The sequence below is a fragment of the Pongo abelii genome, chromosome 4 (genome assembly GCF_028885655.2).
Source record: "Pongo abelii isolate AG06213 chromosome 4, NHGRI_mPonAbe1-v2.0_pri, whole genome shotgun sequence".
Lineage (NCBI taxonomy): Eukaryota > Metazoa > Chordata > Mammalia > Primates > Hominidae > Pongo > Pongo abelii.
In genome coordinates, this window is record NC_071989.2 from 62,659,515 (window position 1) to 62,679,568 (window position 20,054).

Here is a 20,054-nt window from a genome sequence, read left to right on the forward strand (position 1 = left end):
GGAATGCTACTCCTTGTATTCTCACTTGGGAACTCAGACTAACCACTGTTGGTTACTGGGATGTAGGAAAAGAGGCAGTTACGCATTGACTTCTAAAGCTACTGCTGGATAATGTCATTTCCCCTTATACGTCACTAATTTTAAGTAAGTTATGTTCCTACACCTAACCAAGAAGTGGCAATGGGAGTGTAGTCTCAAAATACGATTAGAAGGAGAATATGATCAATACTCAGTGTCACCTTGATTGGATTGGAGGATGCAAAGTATTGATCCTGGGTGTGTCTGTGAGGGTCTTGCCAAAGGAGATTAACATTTGAGTCAGTGGGCTGGGAAAGGCAGACCCACCCGTAATCTGGGTGGGCACCATCTAGTCAGCTGCCAGTGTGGCTAGACTATAAAGCAGGCTGAAAAACATGGAAAGACTAGACTGGCCTAGCCTCCCAGCCATACATCTTTCTCCCCTGGTGGATGCTTCCTGCCCTTGAACATCGGACTCCAAGTTCTTCATTTTTGGGACTCGGGTTGGCTTTCCTTGCTCCTCAACTTGCAGATGGCTTATTGTGGGACCTTGTGATGGTGTGAGTTAATACTTAATAAACTCCCTCGTTAGTTCTGTCCCTCTAGAGAACCCTGATTAATACAGAGAAGAACTGGAATATGGGTGCCCAGCTGGAATGACTAACAAGCCTTTTGAGGAATATACAGAATTACGAATGATTGATTGGTAGAATGATTTTTTTAAAAAAATGCCAAGTAGCTTTGAAGTAATCCTGTTTTGATTGAATTAAGAGTCTTGTTGCTGAAAGGTCAACTAGGCAGTTTAGCCAAAAATGTTCAGTAGAGGAGTAAACTGGTTAATTGGACATCCTTTTGCTTGTGTTTTGTCTGTTACATTTTCATAAGCATATTTAAGATTTGCTCTTATGTGCTTGCTTATAACATAAATCTATTAATAAAGATTCACAATTATCAACTATTTTTATATAGAACATGTTGGATAATGATGCTATGCAAAGTCTAAAAAATCAAGAGGTTAATAATTGGTAGGACATACAACAAAAACTATCTCATATTTTGTATTACATAGGCAAGCACTAGTAGTTTTTAAAAAGTGTATAATTTGGGAAAATTTGTTCCATGAGGCACTACAATGAATAATCATATTGAAGTTCAACAGCTTAATTCTGGACTTCTGAAATTTTCCAAGGAGGTGAGTGATTAATAGATACAAACATAGTATTTTTATGTACATATGTGAAGAGGCTGTCTCTAGGCAGTTATAAATCATCTTCATCTTTGACAAACTTTTGCATATGTGTCTTTATTGGTGTTGTAAACCAGGGTTTATCTGTTTCTTCACAAGGCATGCTCTTTTTAAAATATTGTCGTGGTTTATACATACTATGAAATTTACCGTTTTAAATATTTTTAAGTATAATTCATTGGCATTAAGTACATTCACATTGTTGTGCAACCATTACCATCATATATCTCCAGAACTTTTTCATCTTCTAAAACTGAAGCTTATACCCATTAAGCAGTAATTCTCTATTCTCTCTCATAAGCCCCTGGCGGCTACCATTTTACTTTCTGTTTCTATGAGTTTGACTACTTTAGATACCCCATATAAATAGAATCATATACTATTCTTTTGTGATTGGCTTATTTCACTTATCACAATGTCTTCATGGTTCTTCCATGGTGTAGCATACATCATAATCTGCTTCCATTTAAGGCAAAATAATATTCAATCGTATGTATATACCACATTTTGTTTACACATTCATCTGCCAGTGGACAGTAGGGTTGCTTCTGTCTTTCGGCTGCCGTGAATAATGCTGCTGTAATCATGAGTGTACACATATCTGTTCTATTCCCTGCTTTAGTTTGTCTGAATATAAATCCCAAAGTGAAGCTGCTGGATTGTATGGTAATTTTATTTTAAATATTTTGAGGAATCACACTACTGTTTTCTATAATGGCTGTGTCATTTTACATTCCCACCAGCAGTGAGCAAGTGTTCCATTTTCTTCACATCCTTGCCAGTACTTGCTACTTTTTGTTTGTTTTTTTTTGGGGGGTGATAATAGCTATCTTAATAAATATGAAGTGGTATCTTATGGTTTTCTTTTTCATTTCCCTAGCACTCTTTTGCATGTTTTTGTGTGGACATATGATTTCAGCTCATTTGGGTAAATACCTAGGAGCACAGTTGCTGATCATATGTTAAAACTATGTTTTAGCTTTGTAGAAAACTGCCAGACTGTCTTCCAAATTGGCTGTACCATTTCGCATTCCCACCAGCAATGAATGAGACTTCTGTTATCTTCATCCTTTCTCGCATTCGGTGTGGTATTTTGGATTTTAGCCATTCTAATAGGTTGTGTAGCGCTGTCTCATTTTAATTTATAATTTCCTAATGACATATGATATTGAGCACTTTTTCATATACTTATTTATCATCTGTATATCTTCTTTGGTGAAGTGTCTGTTTAGAGCTTTCGCCCACTTTTCAGTTGGGTTGTTTGTTTTCTTATTGATAAGTTTTGTTGTTGTTGTTGTTTTGAGACGGGATCTCGCTCTGTTGCCCAGGCTGGAGTGCAGTGTGGTGCAATCTTGGCTGACTGCAACCTCTGCCTCCCAGGTTCAGGTGATTCACCTGCCACAGCCTCTTGAGTAGCTGGAATTACAGGCACGTGCCACCATGCCCGGCTAATTTTTTGTATTTTTAGTAGAGATGAGGGGGTGTGGCAGATTTCACCATGTTGGCCAGGCTGGTCTTGAACTCCTGACCTCAAGTGATCCGCCCGCCTCGGCCTCCCAAAGTGCTGGGATTACAGGCGTGAGCCACTGCGCCTGGCATTGTTGAGTTTTAAGAGTTCTTTGTTTATTGTAGATACAGGTTCTTAATCAGATATATGTTTTGCAGATATTTTCTCCTAGCATGTGGCTTGTCTTTTCATTCTTTTAATATTAATAGTATCTTTCACAGAGCTAAAGCTGTTAATTTCAGTGAAGTCCAACTTACTCATTTATTTTTCATGGATCTTTTTTTTTGGCATTGTATCTGAAAAGTCAGTACCAAACCCAAGGTCACCTAGATTTTCTCTTACGTTATCTTTGAGAAATTTGATCGTTTTACTTCCTACATTTAGGTCCATGAGCCATTTTCAGTTAATTTCTGTGAAAGGTGTAAGGTCACTGTGTAGATTAAGTTTTTGCATGTGGATGTCTGGTTGTTCCAGCATCATTTATTGAAGAGACTGTCATTATTGGATTGCCCTTGTTTCTTTCTCAGAGATCAGTTGACTATATTTGAATAGTCTATTTCTGTTCCATTCATCTATTTATTCTATAGCTAATACCGCAGTCCTGATTACTATAGCTGTGCAGTGTGTAGTAAGTCTTAAAGTCAGGTAATAACAGTTTTCTGACTTCATTCTTCAGTATTGCATTGGCTATTTTGAGTCTTTTGTCTTTCCATATGAATTTTAGAATCATACCTGGAATAAATCCTGCTTGGTCATGGTATACAAATATTTTCATGCATTGTTGAATTCAGTGCTAATATCTGTTAATAATTTTTGCATCTATATTTATAAGAGAATTAGTCTATAGTTTTCCTTTCCTGTAATGCCTTTATCTAGTTTTGATGTTTGGGTAATGCTGGTCCCATATAATGAGTTACTACATGCTTCTATTTCCTAGAAGAGATTGTAGAGATTTAGTGTCATTTCTTCCTTAAATATTTGGTAGAATTCACCAGGAAATATCTGGACATTACGGTTTCTTTTTTTGGAAGGTTATTATTGATTCATTATCTTTAATAGATATAGGCCTGTCCCGATTATTGCTCCTTGTCAGAGTTTTAGTAATTCCTGTTTTTCAAATAATTAGCCCATTTCATTTATCAAATTTGTGAGCTTAGAGTTGTTCATAATATTTCCCTATTTTTTTAATGTCCATGGGATCAGTAGTGATGATACCTGTTTCATTTTATACATTAGGGCTTTGTGTCTCTCTCTCTCTCTCTCTCATCTGTCTCTCTGTTTCTGTTTTTTGTTAACCTGACTAAAGGTTTATCAGTTTTAATGCTCTTTTCAAAGAACAGCTTTTGGTTTTGTTTATTTTTCTTTACCAATTTCCTATTTACAATTTCATTGATGTTTACGATAATTTTTTTATCTTCTTCTTGCCTTAGGTTTATATTGCCCTTTTTTTTTTCTAGTTTCCTGTGGTGGAAGCTTAGATTATTGAATTTAGTTAGACCTTTCTTCTTTTCTAATATATGCATTCAGAGCTGTAAGTTTTTCTCTAAGCACTGTTTTTGGTGCATCCCACAAATTTTGAACATTGTATTTTCATTTTCATTTAGTTCAAAATATTTTAAAATTTTTCTTGAGACTTTTTTGACCCATGAGTTATTTAGAAGTATATTGTTTGATCTCCAAGTAATTGGAAATTTTCTAGTTTTCTGTTACTGATTTCTAATTTAATTCCATTGCTCACTGAGAGCTTGCATTGTGTGGTTTCTATTCTTTTAAATTAGTTAAGGTATGTTTTATGTCCCAGAATGTGGCCCATCTTGGTGAATGTTTCACTTGAGTTTGAGAAGAATGTGTCTTTTGCCATTGTTAGATGAAGCAGTTGACAGATGCCAATTATATCCAGTTAATTGATTGTGTTGTTTACTTCAACCGTATTCTTACTGATACTCTGTCTACTGGCTTTGTCAATTACTATTCAAAGAATGTTGAAGTGTCCAACAATAATAATGCATTTCTCCTTGTAGTTTCATCAGTGTTTGCATAGCATATTTTGACATTTTCTTGTTAGGTACATACACACTAATGATTGTTACGTCTTGTTGGAGAACTGACCCCTTTATCACTATCACCTTTTTCATCCCTGATAATTTTTCTTGTTCTGGAGTCCCGTTTGTCTGAGATTAATTTAGCTGTTGAAGCAAGATTTGACTAGTGTTAACATGCTATGTCTTTTTCCATCCCTTTACTTTTAGTCTGTGTCTTTATAATTAAAAATGGGTTTCTTTTCAGTAATATGTAAGTTGTGTCTTATTTTTTAATCTACTCTGATAACTCTCTTTTAATTGGTATATTTAGACTATTTGCATTTGAAGTGATTATTGATATCATTAATATTAATGTCTATTGTGCTCATATCATATGCATTCCCTCTCCCTTTTTGGAATGATTTTTCTTTTGCTTTGTAAGCATTTTTTTATGTATCCTACAGATTAGTCCTTTATCTACTGTATGTTTTACTTATTATCTCTGATTTTTCCTTTATATGAATTTGTTGTTCAGAAATTATTTTTCATTCCTAGTTTGTGGATATTTTGCCTTAATTTGGAATACTTTAACCAATCAAAAGTTATTAAAACAAACCTCTTTTATATATTATCTCAGTATTTTTTACACACAGATACACATACATTGCATTTGTATATACGTATGTCTGTGTGTGTGTGTCTGTCTGTGTGTGTGTGTGTGTATATATATGTGTTGATTTTTAAATCCATCTGGAATTCTTTAGTATATGATGTAATTCTTTTAGAAAGGGATTCAGACATTATGCTTCCATGAAAGGATGGCCAGTTGTCTCACTATTATTTATTGAATAGCCCACCTTTTCACCACTGATTTAAAATTGTATTTTTATTATGTAATAAATCTACAGATCTACATAGTCTGTTTTTGTACTCTGATCTGTACTATTTGTTTGATGTGTATGTCTGTGCCTGGGCATATACAATGATATTTTAATTACAGTAGTCTGTTACTTGGCAAGGAAATCTTACTTTATTATTGTTTTTCAAATTTCCTTGGTTATTTTTTATGAATTTTTTCTTCCCCATGAGAATCACCTAATTTTATAAAAATTCAATTAGGATTTGTATTACTATTGTATTTAATTTATAAGTTAATAATTGACATCTTTGTGGTCAATTATTTCCAGTTATTAATAAGACATGTCAAAGGATAGCAACACAGTTTCTTCCATTAAAGCATTCCAAGCCAGTAGACGTATTCTTCTGTGGCCAAGGTAGCTCAATGATTTCACCTTCTTAAATGTGAACATTTCATATGTTCCTTGTGTTTTGTAATATAATTACTGTCATCACCATGACATCTTTATTTCTTCTTCTTCTCTCATGTATATCTATTTTGATAACCTGTTGCTGTAAATGTAGATACATTTTTTTCTCCTTTACATTTTCCATCACACCCTCCGGTTTCTTTGTTAGCATCCTCCAGTATCTTGCCCACATTCTCCTACTTATTACTCTTCAATTCCATTTCAGAGTCTGTTACATGAACATAATTACCCTTATCCCTCTTGCACAAATCTTTCTTTAATCTGTTGGATGACTCTGAAAGGATTAGTTTCAGTTTTGGGCTTGAGCTGTGTCCAGACACACAACTGCTATTCCTACCATAGTTCTACCTGGTTCAGATGAATGAGAAAAAGAATCCTTACTTTTTCCTCCTCTATGAGCAGGAGGTGCTTACTTTTTACTGATTTGACCAGCTGAACATTTTAAGATAATATTCAGTACTGTAGATGAAGATTAGAAATTACAGCAAAAACTTTAAGTGAGAATAAAAGAATTTATGGTGTTCTAAAGAGATTTTAAACAAATTATCTTCACTATTGTTCTCTCTAATTTAAACAAAGCATTTGTGGGTTCTTTTCTTTTACTCAGTCTGTCTTTCCAGAATGTTAAAATGGTCCCTTAGGCTGGGCTCGGTGTCTCACATCTGTTATCCCAGTGCTTTGGGAGGCCGAGGCAGGAGGATCGCTTGAGCCCAAGAGTTCAAGACCAGCCTAGGCAACATGGTGAAACCATATCCCTACAAAAAACCCCCAAAAATTAGCCGAGTGGGATGGTGTGTGCCTCTAGTTCCAGCTACTCAGGAGGCTGAGGTGGGAGGATCACTTGAGCCAAGGAGGTCGTGGTTGCAGTGAGCCATGATTGTGCCACTGTACTCCAGCGTAGGTAATAAAGCCATATCCTGTGTCAAAAAGTAAATAATAAAATAAAATAAAATGGTCCCTTGACCTTTTATCTTTAATTTTCCCATTAACAATTGGTTCTCTCTTTTTTCTATCTAATGAATACAGTATGCTAAAGACAGTTTAAATTTTCTTTATTGATTCGAGATACTGAAAAGCTTCAAGATTATTAACTTGAAAGTTTTCAAAGGTTTAATATCAACACATTTCAGGTGTGAGGAAATTATTGTGGCATGGAGAATATGTATATATTTTATTTCAATTAAAACTCTCAGTAATATTTCCTTATGGCTTAGCATGGAAATACTTTATGATATAATGTGAGTCTGGGTTAATTTAATTTGTAATAAGTTGACAACAAACATAATTAGTTCTAATCAAAAGGCTAAAGATTGACTCCATAATGGTTTTTATAAGATTAGGACTTTTATTTTGTCTAAAAGTCCAACACATTATTTCTGGTCCTTTGAAATTACTGGTTCAATTTTAATGTTTATAAAATCATATTCAGTTATTTATAGGGATATTTTTAAATCTATAGCTGGACACAGAGCATCCCAATAGTTGCATAAAACAACAGTAGTCTTCTGTTTTGCTTACCAATGTACAATTTGGGCAGGTTTTGGCAGGGAAGTTTGTCTGCTCCATGTGGTGTCTGCTGGGATAGCTCAACTTCCACTAGAGGTTTCATGTCCAACATACCTCACCCACATGGCTGGCAAAGTGCTATTGGCTGTCATTTGCTCTTTACATGGACCTCTCTGTGGGACAGCTTGGTCTTTTTTACAACTTAGTGGCTGGGTTCCAAAAGTGAAACATCCTAAGAAACAATATTCTAAGAGACAGGGAGTGAAAACATAGTTTCTTAAGGTCTGATGCTGGAAACACATATAACCTCAGTTTAACTTTCTTATATTGATCAAGGAATCACAGAGCTCCAATTTTAGGAGAACAGGATACAGACTTCAGCTCTTAATGGGAGGGAGGAGCGTCAAAGAAATTTGGAGTCACAGTTTCAAACTGCTACAAGGAGTATGGGAATTTTACTAAATTATTCTTAGTTGATAGGTTGTTTCAAAAGGGACATAGTATTAGTACGTTGGGTCAGTAGTGTTGTTTAGATACTATTTTTCAGTGTAATGTTTTAAAAATCTTCACTGTTTAAGACTTTTTGAAAAGTGTATTTTGAAGTGTTAAAAACAATATTTACAAGATCAACATGAAGAAGATTAGAAAACTCTGAGGAAGGATATCAAAGAAGATCCTAATGGATACATGGATAGGAAGACGCTAAGCATCATCCATGAATGAAAAATGCATCAGTTAGGCTTCATTAAGATTAAAAGCTTCTGCTCTGTGAAAGACACTTTTAAGAGAATGAAAGGACAAGCCACAAACTAGGAAGATATATTTGCAAAACACATATCTCATAAAGAACTATATCTACAGTAACAAATAATTCTTAAAATTCAACAATAAGAAAATAAGCAACCCAATTAAAAAGTGGGCAAAAGATCTAAGCAGATACCTCACCAAAGAAGATATACAGATGACAAATAATCATATGAAAATGTGTTCAACGTCATATGTCATTCGGGAATTACAAATTAAAACAACAATGAAATAGTACTACACACCTGTTAGAATGGCTGCAATCCAAAATACTGACCACACCAAATGCTGGCAAGGATGAAGAGAACAAGAAGTCTCATTTATTGTTGGTGACAATGCAAAATGGTACAGCCCTTTGGAAGACAGTCTGGCAGTTTCCTACAAAGCTAAAACATAGTCTTAACATATGATCAGCAGTTGTGCTCCTGGGTATTTACGCAAACAAGTGGCAAATTTAATGTCCACACAGAAACCTGCACATGAATGTTTTCAGCAAAATAACCCAAATGTTCATCAGTGGATGAAGAAAGAAAGAAAATGTGTGTATATATATGGCTTTGAAAGATTTTTTTAAAGAAAAACAGATTATTGTGTGAGTTGGGTGATTCTTGCATAGCATTTCCACAGGGGATTATTAAAATAAAGTAGAACTATCGTCAGTTCCACTTACTAGAATCAAATAGACTGTCATCACTAGAAGAAACTTTAGAGCAACAAGTTCCTCATTTTATGTTTTCAAAAAATAAAATATAAAGGTAGAGGAGTTGAGATTTTCTCATCTACAGCAAAGATGTTTATATAAATAAACAAATACACTGATAAAAATTTATCGCATATTGTTATCAAGCTGTATGTAAAAGACAACACAATAAAAAAGACAAAAATCTCACCAAATTGTTTTTACTTAACCACAGTTGGAAATAAGGTTTATTGATAAAAACCAGGATTAGAAATAAGGTTTATTGATTTTCATTTTCAAGATATCTCTTTTTCTTTCAGGAAACTTATACAGAAAAACAGAATAAATGGCTTGTACACTTATAATTACCTTGACCAGTACTGGTAATTGATAATCACAATCACAACCCTCAGAGTTTATCCTTTGGGCTGAGAATTAAGAATGATACTTTACAAACCTGGAAGTTTGAACAGGCCAATTAACAAAACAAATAGATGGACAAAAATAAAGGCAAACCCATGAGGCAAACAATGTTTTTAAGTTTGTCAAAAATGAATATTAAACAGCAGAGTAAGTAAAATTACCATTTATTTTCTAATGATTACACATTAGTCATTGTTTCTACATGAACACTTACTACTGAGAACACTATTTTACTGGGTACATTGCCCAGTAAAATATGATTATTAATATTTTGGCTGTTTTTGCTTTTGGCTATTCTGAAAAATGCTGCTATAAACATTGGTGTACAAATATTTATTTGAGACTTCAGTTTTAGTTCTTTTAGGTATATACTCAGTAATGGAATTGTTGGATCATAGGATAATTCTGTTTAATTTTTTGAGAAACTGCCATACCATTTTCCATAGTGGTAGTACCATTTTACATTCCCATAAGGGTACCAATTTCTATACATTTCTGTTAATACTTATTTTCTGTTTTTTATATACTAAAATGTTGTAAAAGGGTGTAAAATGCTACCTCATTGTGTTTTGATTTGCATTTCTCTAATTAGGTCTGTTGAGCATCATTTCATGTGCTCATTAGCCATTTGTATATCTTTTTTGGATAAATGTTTATTTAGGTCTTTTCCCCATTTCTAATTGGGTTGTTTTGTTGCTGTTTGAGTTCATCTTTTAAAATTTAGAAATGACCCCCTACTTACTTGTACGAGTTCTTTTACCTCTTTCAGATGTTGATTCCTTACTGTTCTATTTTGTATTATTTTCTTCTTGTCTGTCTTTACACTTTGCTTACAGTATGTTTAGTTTTGATGTTTTTGGTTTTATGTAATAGCTTCTGTCGTTTTTTCCTTTATGCTTTCTAGGCTTTATATCTTTTTTTCTTAACAAGGTTTTCGTACTCTTAATATTTTCCTTACATCCACCATTTCACTGATGTGACATTCCTTACAGGCTGATCAATAAACAGATATTTACTGTATAATTCATGTGTAGTCTAAAATTTACTATAGATTATACTTTGTAGGTATAATTTTTATTTATTTATTTTATTATTATTTTTTGAGACGGAGTTTCATTCTTGTTGCCCAGGCTGGAGTGCAATGGCGCGATCTCGGCTCACCGCAACCTCCGCCTCCCGGGTTCAAGTGATTCTCCTATCTCAGCCTCCCGAGTAGCTGGGATTACAGGCATGCACCACCACGCCCAGCTAATTTTGTATTTTTAGTGGAGACCAGGTTTCTCCACGTTGGTCAGGTTGGTCTGGAACTCCTGACCTTAGGTGATCCGCCCTCCTCGGCCTCCCAAAGTGCTGGGATTACAGGTGTGAGCCAGCCTGCCCGGCTTATTTTTATTTTTTGTTTATTCATTTTTTGAGACAGCGTCTCACTTTGTTGCTCAGGCTGGAGTGCAGTGGTGCGATCTCGGCTCACTGCAACCTCTGCCTCCAGGTTCAAGAGATTCTCCTGCCTCAGCCTCCTGAGTAGCTGGGACTACAGGCATGCCCCACCAAGCCCAGCTAATTTTTGTATTTTTAGTAGAGATGGGGTTTTGCCATGTTGGCCAGGCTGGTCTCGAACTCCTAACCTCAGGTGATCCACCCACCTCAGCTTCCCCAAGTGCTGGGATTACAGGCGTGAGCCACTGCGCCCAGGCCGGTAGGTATAATTTATTAAATGCTGTGTTCATAATTGACTGTGGACCTTCGTTGCTACCTTAACTGTCCAGAATTGGAGAAAAACTTTTCTCCACATCTGATATTTGAGTCCTTTAATAATTGTTTTCTGCTTAGAGGGTAGTTACTTATGACATGATATAACTTACACAAGCACACATTTTAATTTAGGCATATTTTTCTGAAATAATTATTGTTTTACATAAAAATTAAAATCACCCTTTGCAATCTAACCTATCTTAAATTTTTTTACAAAAAATTTTTATTGTGATTTTTAACTTTATGGTAGGATTGTTTTACTTAACATTTTTGTCCTTTTTATTGTATTATCTTTTACATACAGCTTGATATAAATTTTTATCAGTGCATTTGTTTATAGTAAAATTTTTTTTTTTTTTTTTTTTGAGACGGAGTCTCGCTCTGTCGCCCAGGCTGGAGTGCAGTGGCGCGATCTCAGCTCACTGCAAGCTCCGCCTCCCAGGTTCACGCCATTCTCCTGCCTCAGCCTCCGAGTGGCTGGGACTACAGGCGCCCGCTGCCACGCCCGGCTAATTTTTTGTATTTTTAGTACAGACGGGATTTCACCGTGTTAGCCAGGATGGTATCCATCTCCTGACCTTGTGATCCTCCCGCCTCGGCCTCCCAAAGTGCTGGGATTATAGGCGTGAGCCACTGCGCCCGGCCACACGTTTACAAAAGATGTTATATAAGTTTATTATTACAATTAGTTGGAGGTTAACCTAAAATTATTAAAATAAACCTATCCTTAAAGTATATTATATATGGTTTTATAAATTAAGAACTTCACTTTGGATTACAACTAATATATACTAAGATTTTCTTAAACAATTAGGACATAATCGTTTTAAGTTAAATCCCCTTTGTAGTAAAAAATTGCACAAAATGGGTACAGAATTTTAATCTACCTAATAATTTGCACTGTTTTCATCTAACAAGTCTCTTCATTTGAGAAAATATAGTGTAGCTTTTCACGGTTTTAGTTACCCACGGTCAACTGTGGTCCAAAAATATGCAGTGGAAAATTCCCAAAACAAACAATTTATGAATTTAATATTTGCTCCATTCTGAGTAGTGTGATGAAATCTCATGCCATCCAGCTCTGTCTCACCCAGGATGTGAATCATCCCTTTGTCTAGTGTATCCAGGTTGTATAGGATACCTGCCTGTGTTAGTCAGAACTTAGTAGCCATCTTGGTGATAAGATTGACCGTCTCAGTATTGCAGTGCTTGTGTTCAAGTAACCTTTATTTTACTTAATTGATCTGTTTTATTATTAGTTATTGTTAATTTCTTACTGCCTAATTTGTAAATCAAACTTTATCATAGGTGTGTATGTATTAGAAAAAACAGTGTATGTAGGGTTCAGTTCTATTAACAGTTTTAGGCATCCACTGGGCGTCTTAAAATGTATCCTACAAGGATAAGGGGGAACTACTTACTGTATTTAGAAAATGTGATGACATTTTCTGATATTTCAGATTCTCATGAGTTCTCTTATCATTACCCAATGTTTTTATTGTAATATGTGGATTTGTTTAAAAGTATTTAAAATTTTTTATTGCCATATTATTGACCTTAATGATTTCCAAAATAAAATAGATATTAAGAGGTGCTTAATTATACTTCTTTAATATAACAACCAGGACATATATTTTAACTTTGTGTAAATCATCTAAAGTTATCTCCATGTTAGTACATTTTGTGTAGGTATATTTCTGAGTGGGGCATTTACAGTGATAAAGAATTACATAATACCTTAAATTTGGGAAATAATTGACAGATATTTTAAAGTATATTCATAAAGCAGTAAAGCCTCTTGTATTTTGTTATCTTTAAATTATAATTAAGGTTTTCTATACGGCTGTGTACACATTATCAAAATTGAACTTTTAGCACAAAAAGTTCAACTGTTTCTATCAGTTATTTTTGTCAATTATTGGTTATTATGTTGCATTAAAACTATGGTAGTGAATATATTGTATTAAAAAAAAGAAAGGACCAAATGCCATATATTTGGGGTGGAAATTTGAGCCACAGTTGTATATACTTACTTTTGCAAGAGAAATCTATGTCAGATAGCCTAATAGTTTGGAAAACTCTTAAGATGCTAAAATGTCACAGCACAGTCAGGGATAGTTATGACATTCAGTAGTATACAACAATGTGTACATGAAACGTCCGTTAACGTTAAGTAATTGGAGTGAGAGTAGGAAAATGCTAATATAAAGGGGCTAGATTCTCTGCCTATTTTACGTCTAACTTAATATTTTCATTTTAACTAATTTTATTTCTCCCATTTTGTGAATGGGCTACAGGACTAAACTAATAACATTAGTCATACTAATCATTCCTATGTAAAATACTTTTGGTGTGAAATTAGAGTGAAGAAACTTTTTATTATGATTGGGATTTTTTTCTTTTCGTTTTTGATGCCATCCATTTAAGAATCAGTGTTCCAGAACAATTGGTATAGCTTTGCATGTTTCTGGCTGGTCGTGACAAATCAGCCACTGTACACTCATAGACAGCAGTACAGTACTTGTCACTGGTGGCCTTTCTGTGACAGAGAGCCTGAAGACTGACGTAAAGTGCAGCCTGTTGTGAACTGTCAAGTGAGTCTGCCAAAAACTCAGCAGACAGAACTAATTGCAGAGAAAAAGGACTTTTGTGCCCTCTTCTCTTTCTTTCCTTTCCTTTTTTTTTTTTTTAATAAGACAGATATTGTTAAAGTAGCTTGTTTATGTAAGATTTGTCTGTCTCTCCTCTCATTGCCTGGATCCTTTTTTAACTTAAAGTCTTGCACTGCAGGTTGTTGAGGACTTCCACATGGAGATTGGCACAGGACCAGACTCAAGACACACAACTCATAACTGTTGATGAAAAATTGGTAAGGATTTTCTACTACACACTGCTATGGTTCTGCCTTCAGGGTTATTTTTGTACTATAGATACTCAGTATGGTGTTCCAAGTTTTAAGGAAAGTGATTTGAATTTGAATTTCTAGATTATACCTAAATTTTAAGAAGAAATATTTGTCATCAAAAGATAATTTATATTAAGCATTATAAACAAATACAAAACCATATGCAAATATTAATAAATTAAAATTATGAAAGGCTTTCATTTTTGTGGTGTTTATAACTAGCAGTTAGAACATTCATTACTTTTTGTAATGAATGTTTTGCTTTTTATTTTCTCAGTTACACTCCTATTTAAGTTGTGAGATACTTGCTAGTACTATCTGAAACTAAGTATATTAGGTTTTCTTGGAAGCATGCAACATTTATTATCACTATATGTAGAAATGTGTATATGCATACATACACATTTTATTTCTTCATATGTATGAGAGATTACAACAAGCAAGACTAGCAACAAATGAGTAATAATCTTTTGTGAATCAGTAACAAACAGAATTTTGGCAGCCATCACTTATAAAATTTTTTAGAGTGTGGTCTGTTACTTTACATGCAACTTGATATTTATGCTTCAATAGCATACATTTTGTAATGTTTCCAAAACTTCTGATAGAAATGAGTAATTGTATATGTGTGCTTTTCATTTTATGTCTGGTTTACCATTATCAGTGTTTCTTAACTACCCCCTTTATTATTGTACAGTATTTTATCACTCAACTTTGAGCCTGTTAAATCTAATCTAAGTAATAGGTCACACTTACATTTCTATTTGCACCATTAAAGATACAGACAAATAAATGTATAAGTAAATAGAGACAGTTTGGAAAATTCACATCTTGTGCCGACTGGTTTTATTTTAAAATTATCTCTTAGGTTTACCTACTGACGTTGTCATCATCCTGATCTAGGTTACATCATCTTTCACCTAGATTTCTACAGTAGTCTCTGACCTGATCTCCCTAGACTCTTTAATCCTAATCTGATTAATTTTCCTTAGGATGGCCAAAATCGTCTTTGAAATGCTGGTATTGTCACCCTCTTTTTGTCCTTTGGTGCTTCCCATTGCCCTTAGAGTAAACATTAAAATCCTAACATGGTCTTTGACGTCTTGCATGATTTATCTCCTGCCTTTCTCTGTAGGTTTATCTTGTACCACTGTGTTTTACATTCTGTGGTCTAGCCACACCAAGCCTGGAACTTGCTCCTCTTTTTCCTGCTTCAAGAAATTTGGAGTTCCTGTTCACTCTACCTGGATGCATTTTAACTAACCCCGAGGTCTTCATCCGGTCACCATCTACCTATTCTTCAAATGTTACTGAAACACCACTTGCTTAGTCAAGTATAAAGGAAATGAGGGGCGGAGTGTGGTGGCTCATGCCTGTAATCCCAGCACTTTGGGAGGCTGAGGCGGGTGGATCACGAGGTCAGGAGTTCATGACCAGCCTGACCAACATGGTGATACCCTGTCTCTACTAAAAATACAAAAAATTAGCTGGGTGTGGTGGCGGGTGCCTGTAATCTCAGCTACTCAGGAGGCTGAGGCAGGAGAATCGCTTGAATCTGGGAGGCGGAGGTTGCAGTGAGCCGAGATCGCGCCATTGCACTCCAGCCTGGGCAACAAGAGTGAAACTCAGTCTCAAAAACAAAAGAAATGAGGCAGTTATGTGTGTATGAGGTGAGGATGATTTTCACATCCCGTGTGTTCATTAATGAGAGCACTATTATTTTAATTTTTCCTATGAGCATCTTTTTTAACTCTCAGGAGGTTGCCTTTTCTATAAAGTTTTCAAATTTTAGAGTTCACTAATAACTCTTCTAAGTTCTCTTCTTTCTAGTTTGAAGAATGAGTGAGTCAGCCAGTAATACATTGCCCTAAACAGAGTGCTATGAAGCATACCAGAGAGGTAGACAGACTGGATTGGTTTGGTATTTTTAATTATATGTCATAAAATCAGTTGCATACTGCTGAATTTTCTTGCCCTACATAGATTTTCCCCAGCTTTGTTATATCTTTCTTGAAGTAATAGTTGTCCCTCAGTACCTGTAAGGGGATTGGTTCTAGGACTCCCCTCAAGTACCAAAATCTGTGGATGCTTAAGACCTGTGTTAGACTGTTCTCATATTGTTATAAAGAAATACCTGAGGCCGGACGCGGTGGCTCATGCCTGTAATCCCAGCACTTTGGGAGACTGAGGTGGGCGGATCACAAGGTCAGGAGATTGAGACAATCCTGGCTAACATGGTGAAACTTCATCTCTACTAAAAATACAAAAAATTTGCTGGGCGTGGCGGCGTGTGCCTGTAGTCCCAGCTGCTGGGGAGGCTGAGGCAGGAGAATGGCGTGAACCCGGGAGGCAGAGCTTGCAGTGAGCCGAGATTGCGCCACTGCACTCTGGCCTGGGCGATAGAGTGAGACTCCGTCTCAAAAAAAAAAAAAAAAAAAAAAAATTAGCTGGGCATGGTAGTGGGTGCCTGTAGTCCCAGCTACTCAGGAGGCTGAGGCAGGAGAATGGCGTGCACCTGGGAGGTGGAGCTTACAGTGAGCAGAGATGGTGCCACTGCACTCCAGCCTAGGCGACAGAGCGAGACTCTGTCTCAAAAAAAACAAAACAAAACAAAACAAAACCTGAGACTGGGTAATTTATAAAGAAAAGAAGTTTAATTGGCTCATGGTCCTGCAGGCTGTACAAGCATGGCACCAACATTGCTTGGCTTCTGAGGAGGCCTTAGGGGAGCTTTTACTTATGGTGGAAGGTGAAGTGGGAGCAGGCACATCACATGACAAAAGCAAGTGCAAGGGACAGGGTGGTGCCATACACTTTCTGTCGCCCAGGGTAGAGTGCAGCGGCGTGATTTCGGCTCACTGCCACCTCCGCCTCCCAGTTCAAGTGATTCTTGTGCCTCAGCCTCCCGAGTAGCTAGGATTACAGGTGCCCGCCACCATGCCCAGCTAATTTTTGTACTTTTATTAGAGACAGTTTCACCCTGTTGGCCAGGCTGAGCTCAAACTCCTGACCTCAGGTAATCCACCTGCCTTGGCCTCCCGAAGTGCTGGGATTACAGGCATGAGTCACCGTGCCCGCCACCATACACTTTTAAATAACCAGATCCCATAAGAACTGACTATCACTAAGACAGCACTAAGCTCTGCATGAGAGAGCTGCCTCCATAACCTAATCACCTCCCATCCGTCCTCACTTTCAACATTGAGGATTACATTTCAACATGAGAGTTGGGCAGGGACAAATATGCAAACTGTATCAAGTCTTATATCAAATGGCATAGTATTTGCATATAACCTATGCATATTCTCCTGTGTACTTTAAATCATGTCTAGATTACTTACAATACCTAATACAGTGTAACTGTTATACTGTACTGTTTAGAGAATAATGACAAGAAAAAAGGAGGTATATGTGTTCAGTACAAATACAGCCATACTTTTTCTTCTTTCGAATATTTTTTACCTGCAGTTGGTTTAATCCATGATACAGAATGCACAGATATGGAGGCCTGACTGTAGATCAGGCCAGAATGTCACTATGGTTTTCCAGCTGAAATCAATTGGTTATTATCTTTGGTACATGGCAGACATTTTCTTGAAAATGAACCTGTCACTTCAAGGAAGTGTTGCCCATGATACACTTCAAGCGCAGTGATAGTTTTTCAACCCTTGCGCCCATCTCTCCTTCCCAGAACGGTCTTTAAATACTAGAAAGATGTCAAGCTCAATCACATCCATGGCAGAATTAAGTTCTATAAAAATTCTAACATTGTGTACTTTGCTCAGTACTTGGTTGATGGGATTTATCTGCCACAAATCTCAGCATCACAAAATATACCCAGGTAACAAACATGCACATGTACCTCTTGAATCTAAAATTAAAAATTGAAATTATATAAAAAAGAAGAAAAGACTGTTCTAGTGAGATTGGTAATGACACTAACGGATGTGATTTTTGATACTGTGTAATGTAATATATTAACGTTTGGAATATCTATATACCTCTGTGAACTAGTATTTTCATATGACCAGTGCATGATATATTTCATATTTTCATATGACCAGTGCATGATATAAAATCATGCATGGGTAAAAGTTTCCTTTAAAGTACAAAATAGAACAATGGATTTTAAGTAATCAAGTATGAAAATACTAAGGCTATGAAAATTTTGCTCCTTTTTCTAACTACATATCTGTATGATAATGAGTTTTCTTCATATATTGCAATAAAAACAATCCACCAAAACAGTTTGAATGCAAGAACAGATGTTAGAATTCAGATGTCCTCCATTAAGCTAGATATTAGATTTTCAAACGAGTGCCAAAATGCAAATGAGTGCCACTCTTCTCACTTTTCAGTTTTCAAAAATAGAGTTTTTTAAATTAAAATCTTTATATTATTACATAACTGGCTTATTTTAAATTAAATTTATATTTTTTTCTTCATTTTAATTTATTACGTGATAGATATTTATGGATATACAGGCATACTTGGAAGATATTGCTGGTTTGGTTCCAGACCACCACAGTTAAGCAAATACCACAATAAAGTGAGTCATGAAATTTTGTTTTGACTTCCCAGTGCATATAAAAGTTATGTTTCTACCACACTGAGGTCTGCTAAGTGTGCATTAGCATTATGTCTAAAAAATAATGTACATACCTTAATTTTAAAACACTTTATTGCTCAAAAATGCTAACGATCAGCTGAGCCTTTAGGGAATCATAATCGTTTGACTGGTGGAAGGTCTTGCCTCCATGTTGATGGCTGCTGACTCTGATCAGGGTGGTGGTTGCTGAAGGTTGGGGTGGCTGTGGTAGTTTCCTAAAATAGGACAACAGTGAACTCTGACACACTGACTGACCCTTCCTTTCATGAAAAATTTCTCTGTAGCATGTGACACTGTTTGATATCATTTTACTCACAGTGGAACTTCTTTTGCAATTGGAATCAAGCCTCTTAAACCCCACTGCTGTTTTATCAACTAAGTTTATGGAATAATCTAAATCCTTTGTTGTCATTTCAACAACGTTCACAGTCTTTATCAGGAGTAGATTCTATCTCAAGAAACGACTTAGCTCATGCGTGAGAAGCAACTTCTCATTTGTTCCAGTTTAATCATGAGATTGTAGCAACTTAATCACTTCTTTAGGCTCCACCCACCACATCTGCAGTGACTTCCTCCGCTAAAGTCTTAGACCCTTCAAAGTCATTCATGAGGGTTGGATTCAACTTCTTTCTTTTTTGTTTTTGTTTTCCCATATTGAATCAATATTTATTTCAGGACATGCCATGTCAAAATAAAACAAAGATTCAACTCTTGCCTTTAACAATTGTATTGTATTATAAAAGCACTTTACAACTCCATCCCATGTTTAAGTATAAGTTACTGGCATATGGGCTAATGATTATCTATAAGCATTTCTCTATTCAGATCCATAATCCAGGTGCTCTCTGAATATTACAAGGTGACAATAAGTGGGAAGTGGAGGAGGAAGAGGAAAGAGAGGGGACTAAGGTTCTCCCAGTTTAAGGTTTTGGACTCAGTTTCTTTCAAACGTGTGCTAATGTTGCTATTTTCATCTCCTATGAGTCACAAATGTTCTTAGTGGCATCTTGAATGGGGACTCCTTTACTTTGTTCAGATCCATCAGAGGAATCACTCTCTATGGCAGCTATAGCCTTATGGAATGTGTTTCCTAAATAATAAGACTCAAAAGTCAAAATTACTCCTTGGTCCACGGGCTGCAGAATGGATGTTGTGTTAGCAGGCATGAAAATGACACCCTTGTACATCTCCATCTGGGGTGACCAGGTGCATGGTCAGTGAGCAGTAATATTTTGAAAATAATCTTTTTTTCTGAG

At 35.8% G+C, this 20,054-nt stretch overlaps 1 protein-coding gene across 3 annotated transcripts in view; it reads left to right on the forward strand.

Annotated features, from left to right (window-relative positions):
- NDUFS4 (NADH:ubiquinone oxidoreductase subunit S4) overlaps positions 1 to 20,054 on the forward strand; it is a 122,203-nt gene that overhangs the window by 29,882 nt on the left and 72,267 nt on the right. For all 3 annotated transcript variants that reach the window (XM_054555049.2, XM_024246653.3, NM_001131938.1), the window contains exon 2: positions 14,075 to 14,153. In XM_054555049.2, the coding sequence (XP_054411024.1) occupies positions 14,075 to 14,153 (79 nt within the window). The remainder of the gene's footprint in view (positions 1 to 14,074; positions 14,154 to 20,054) is intronic.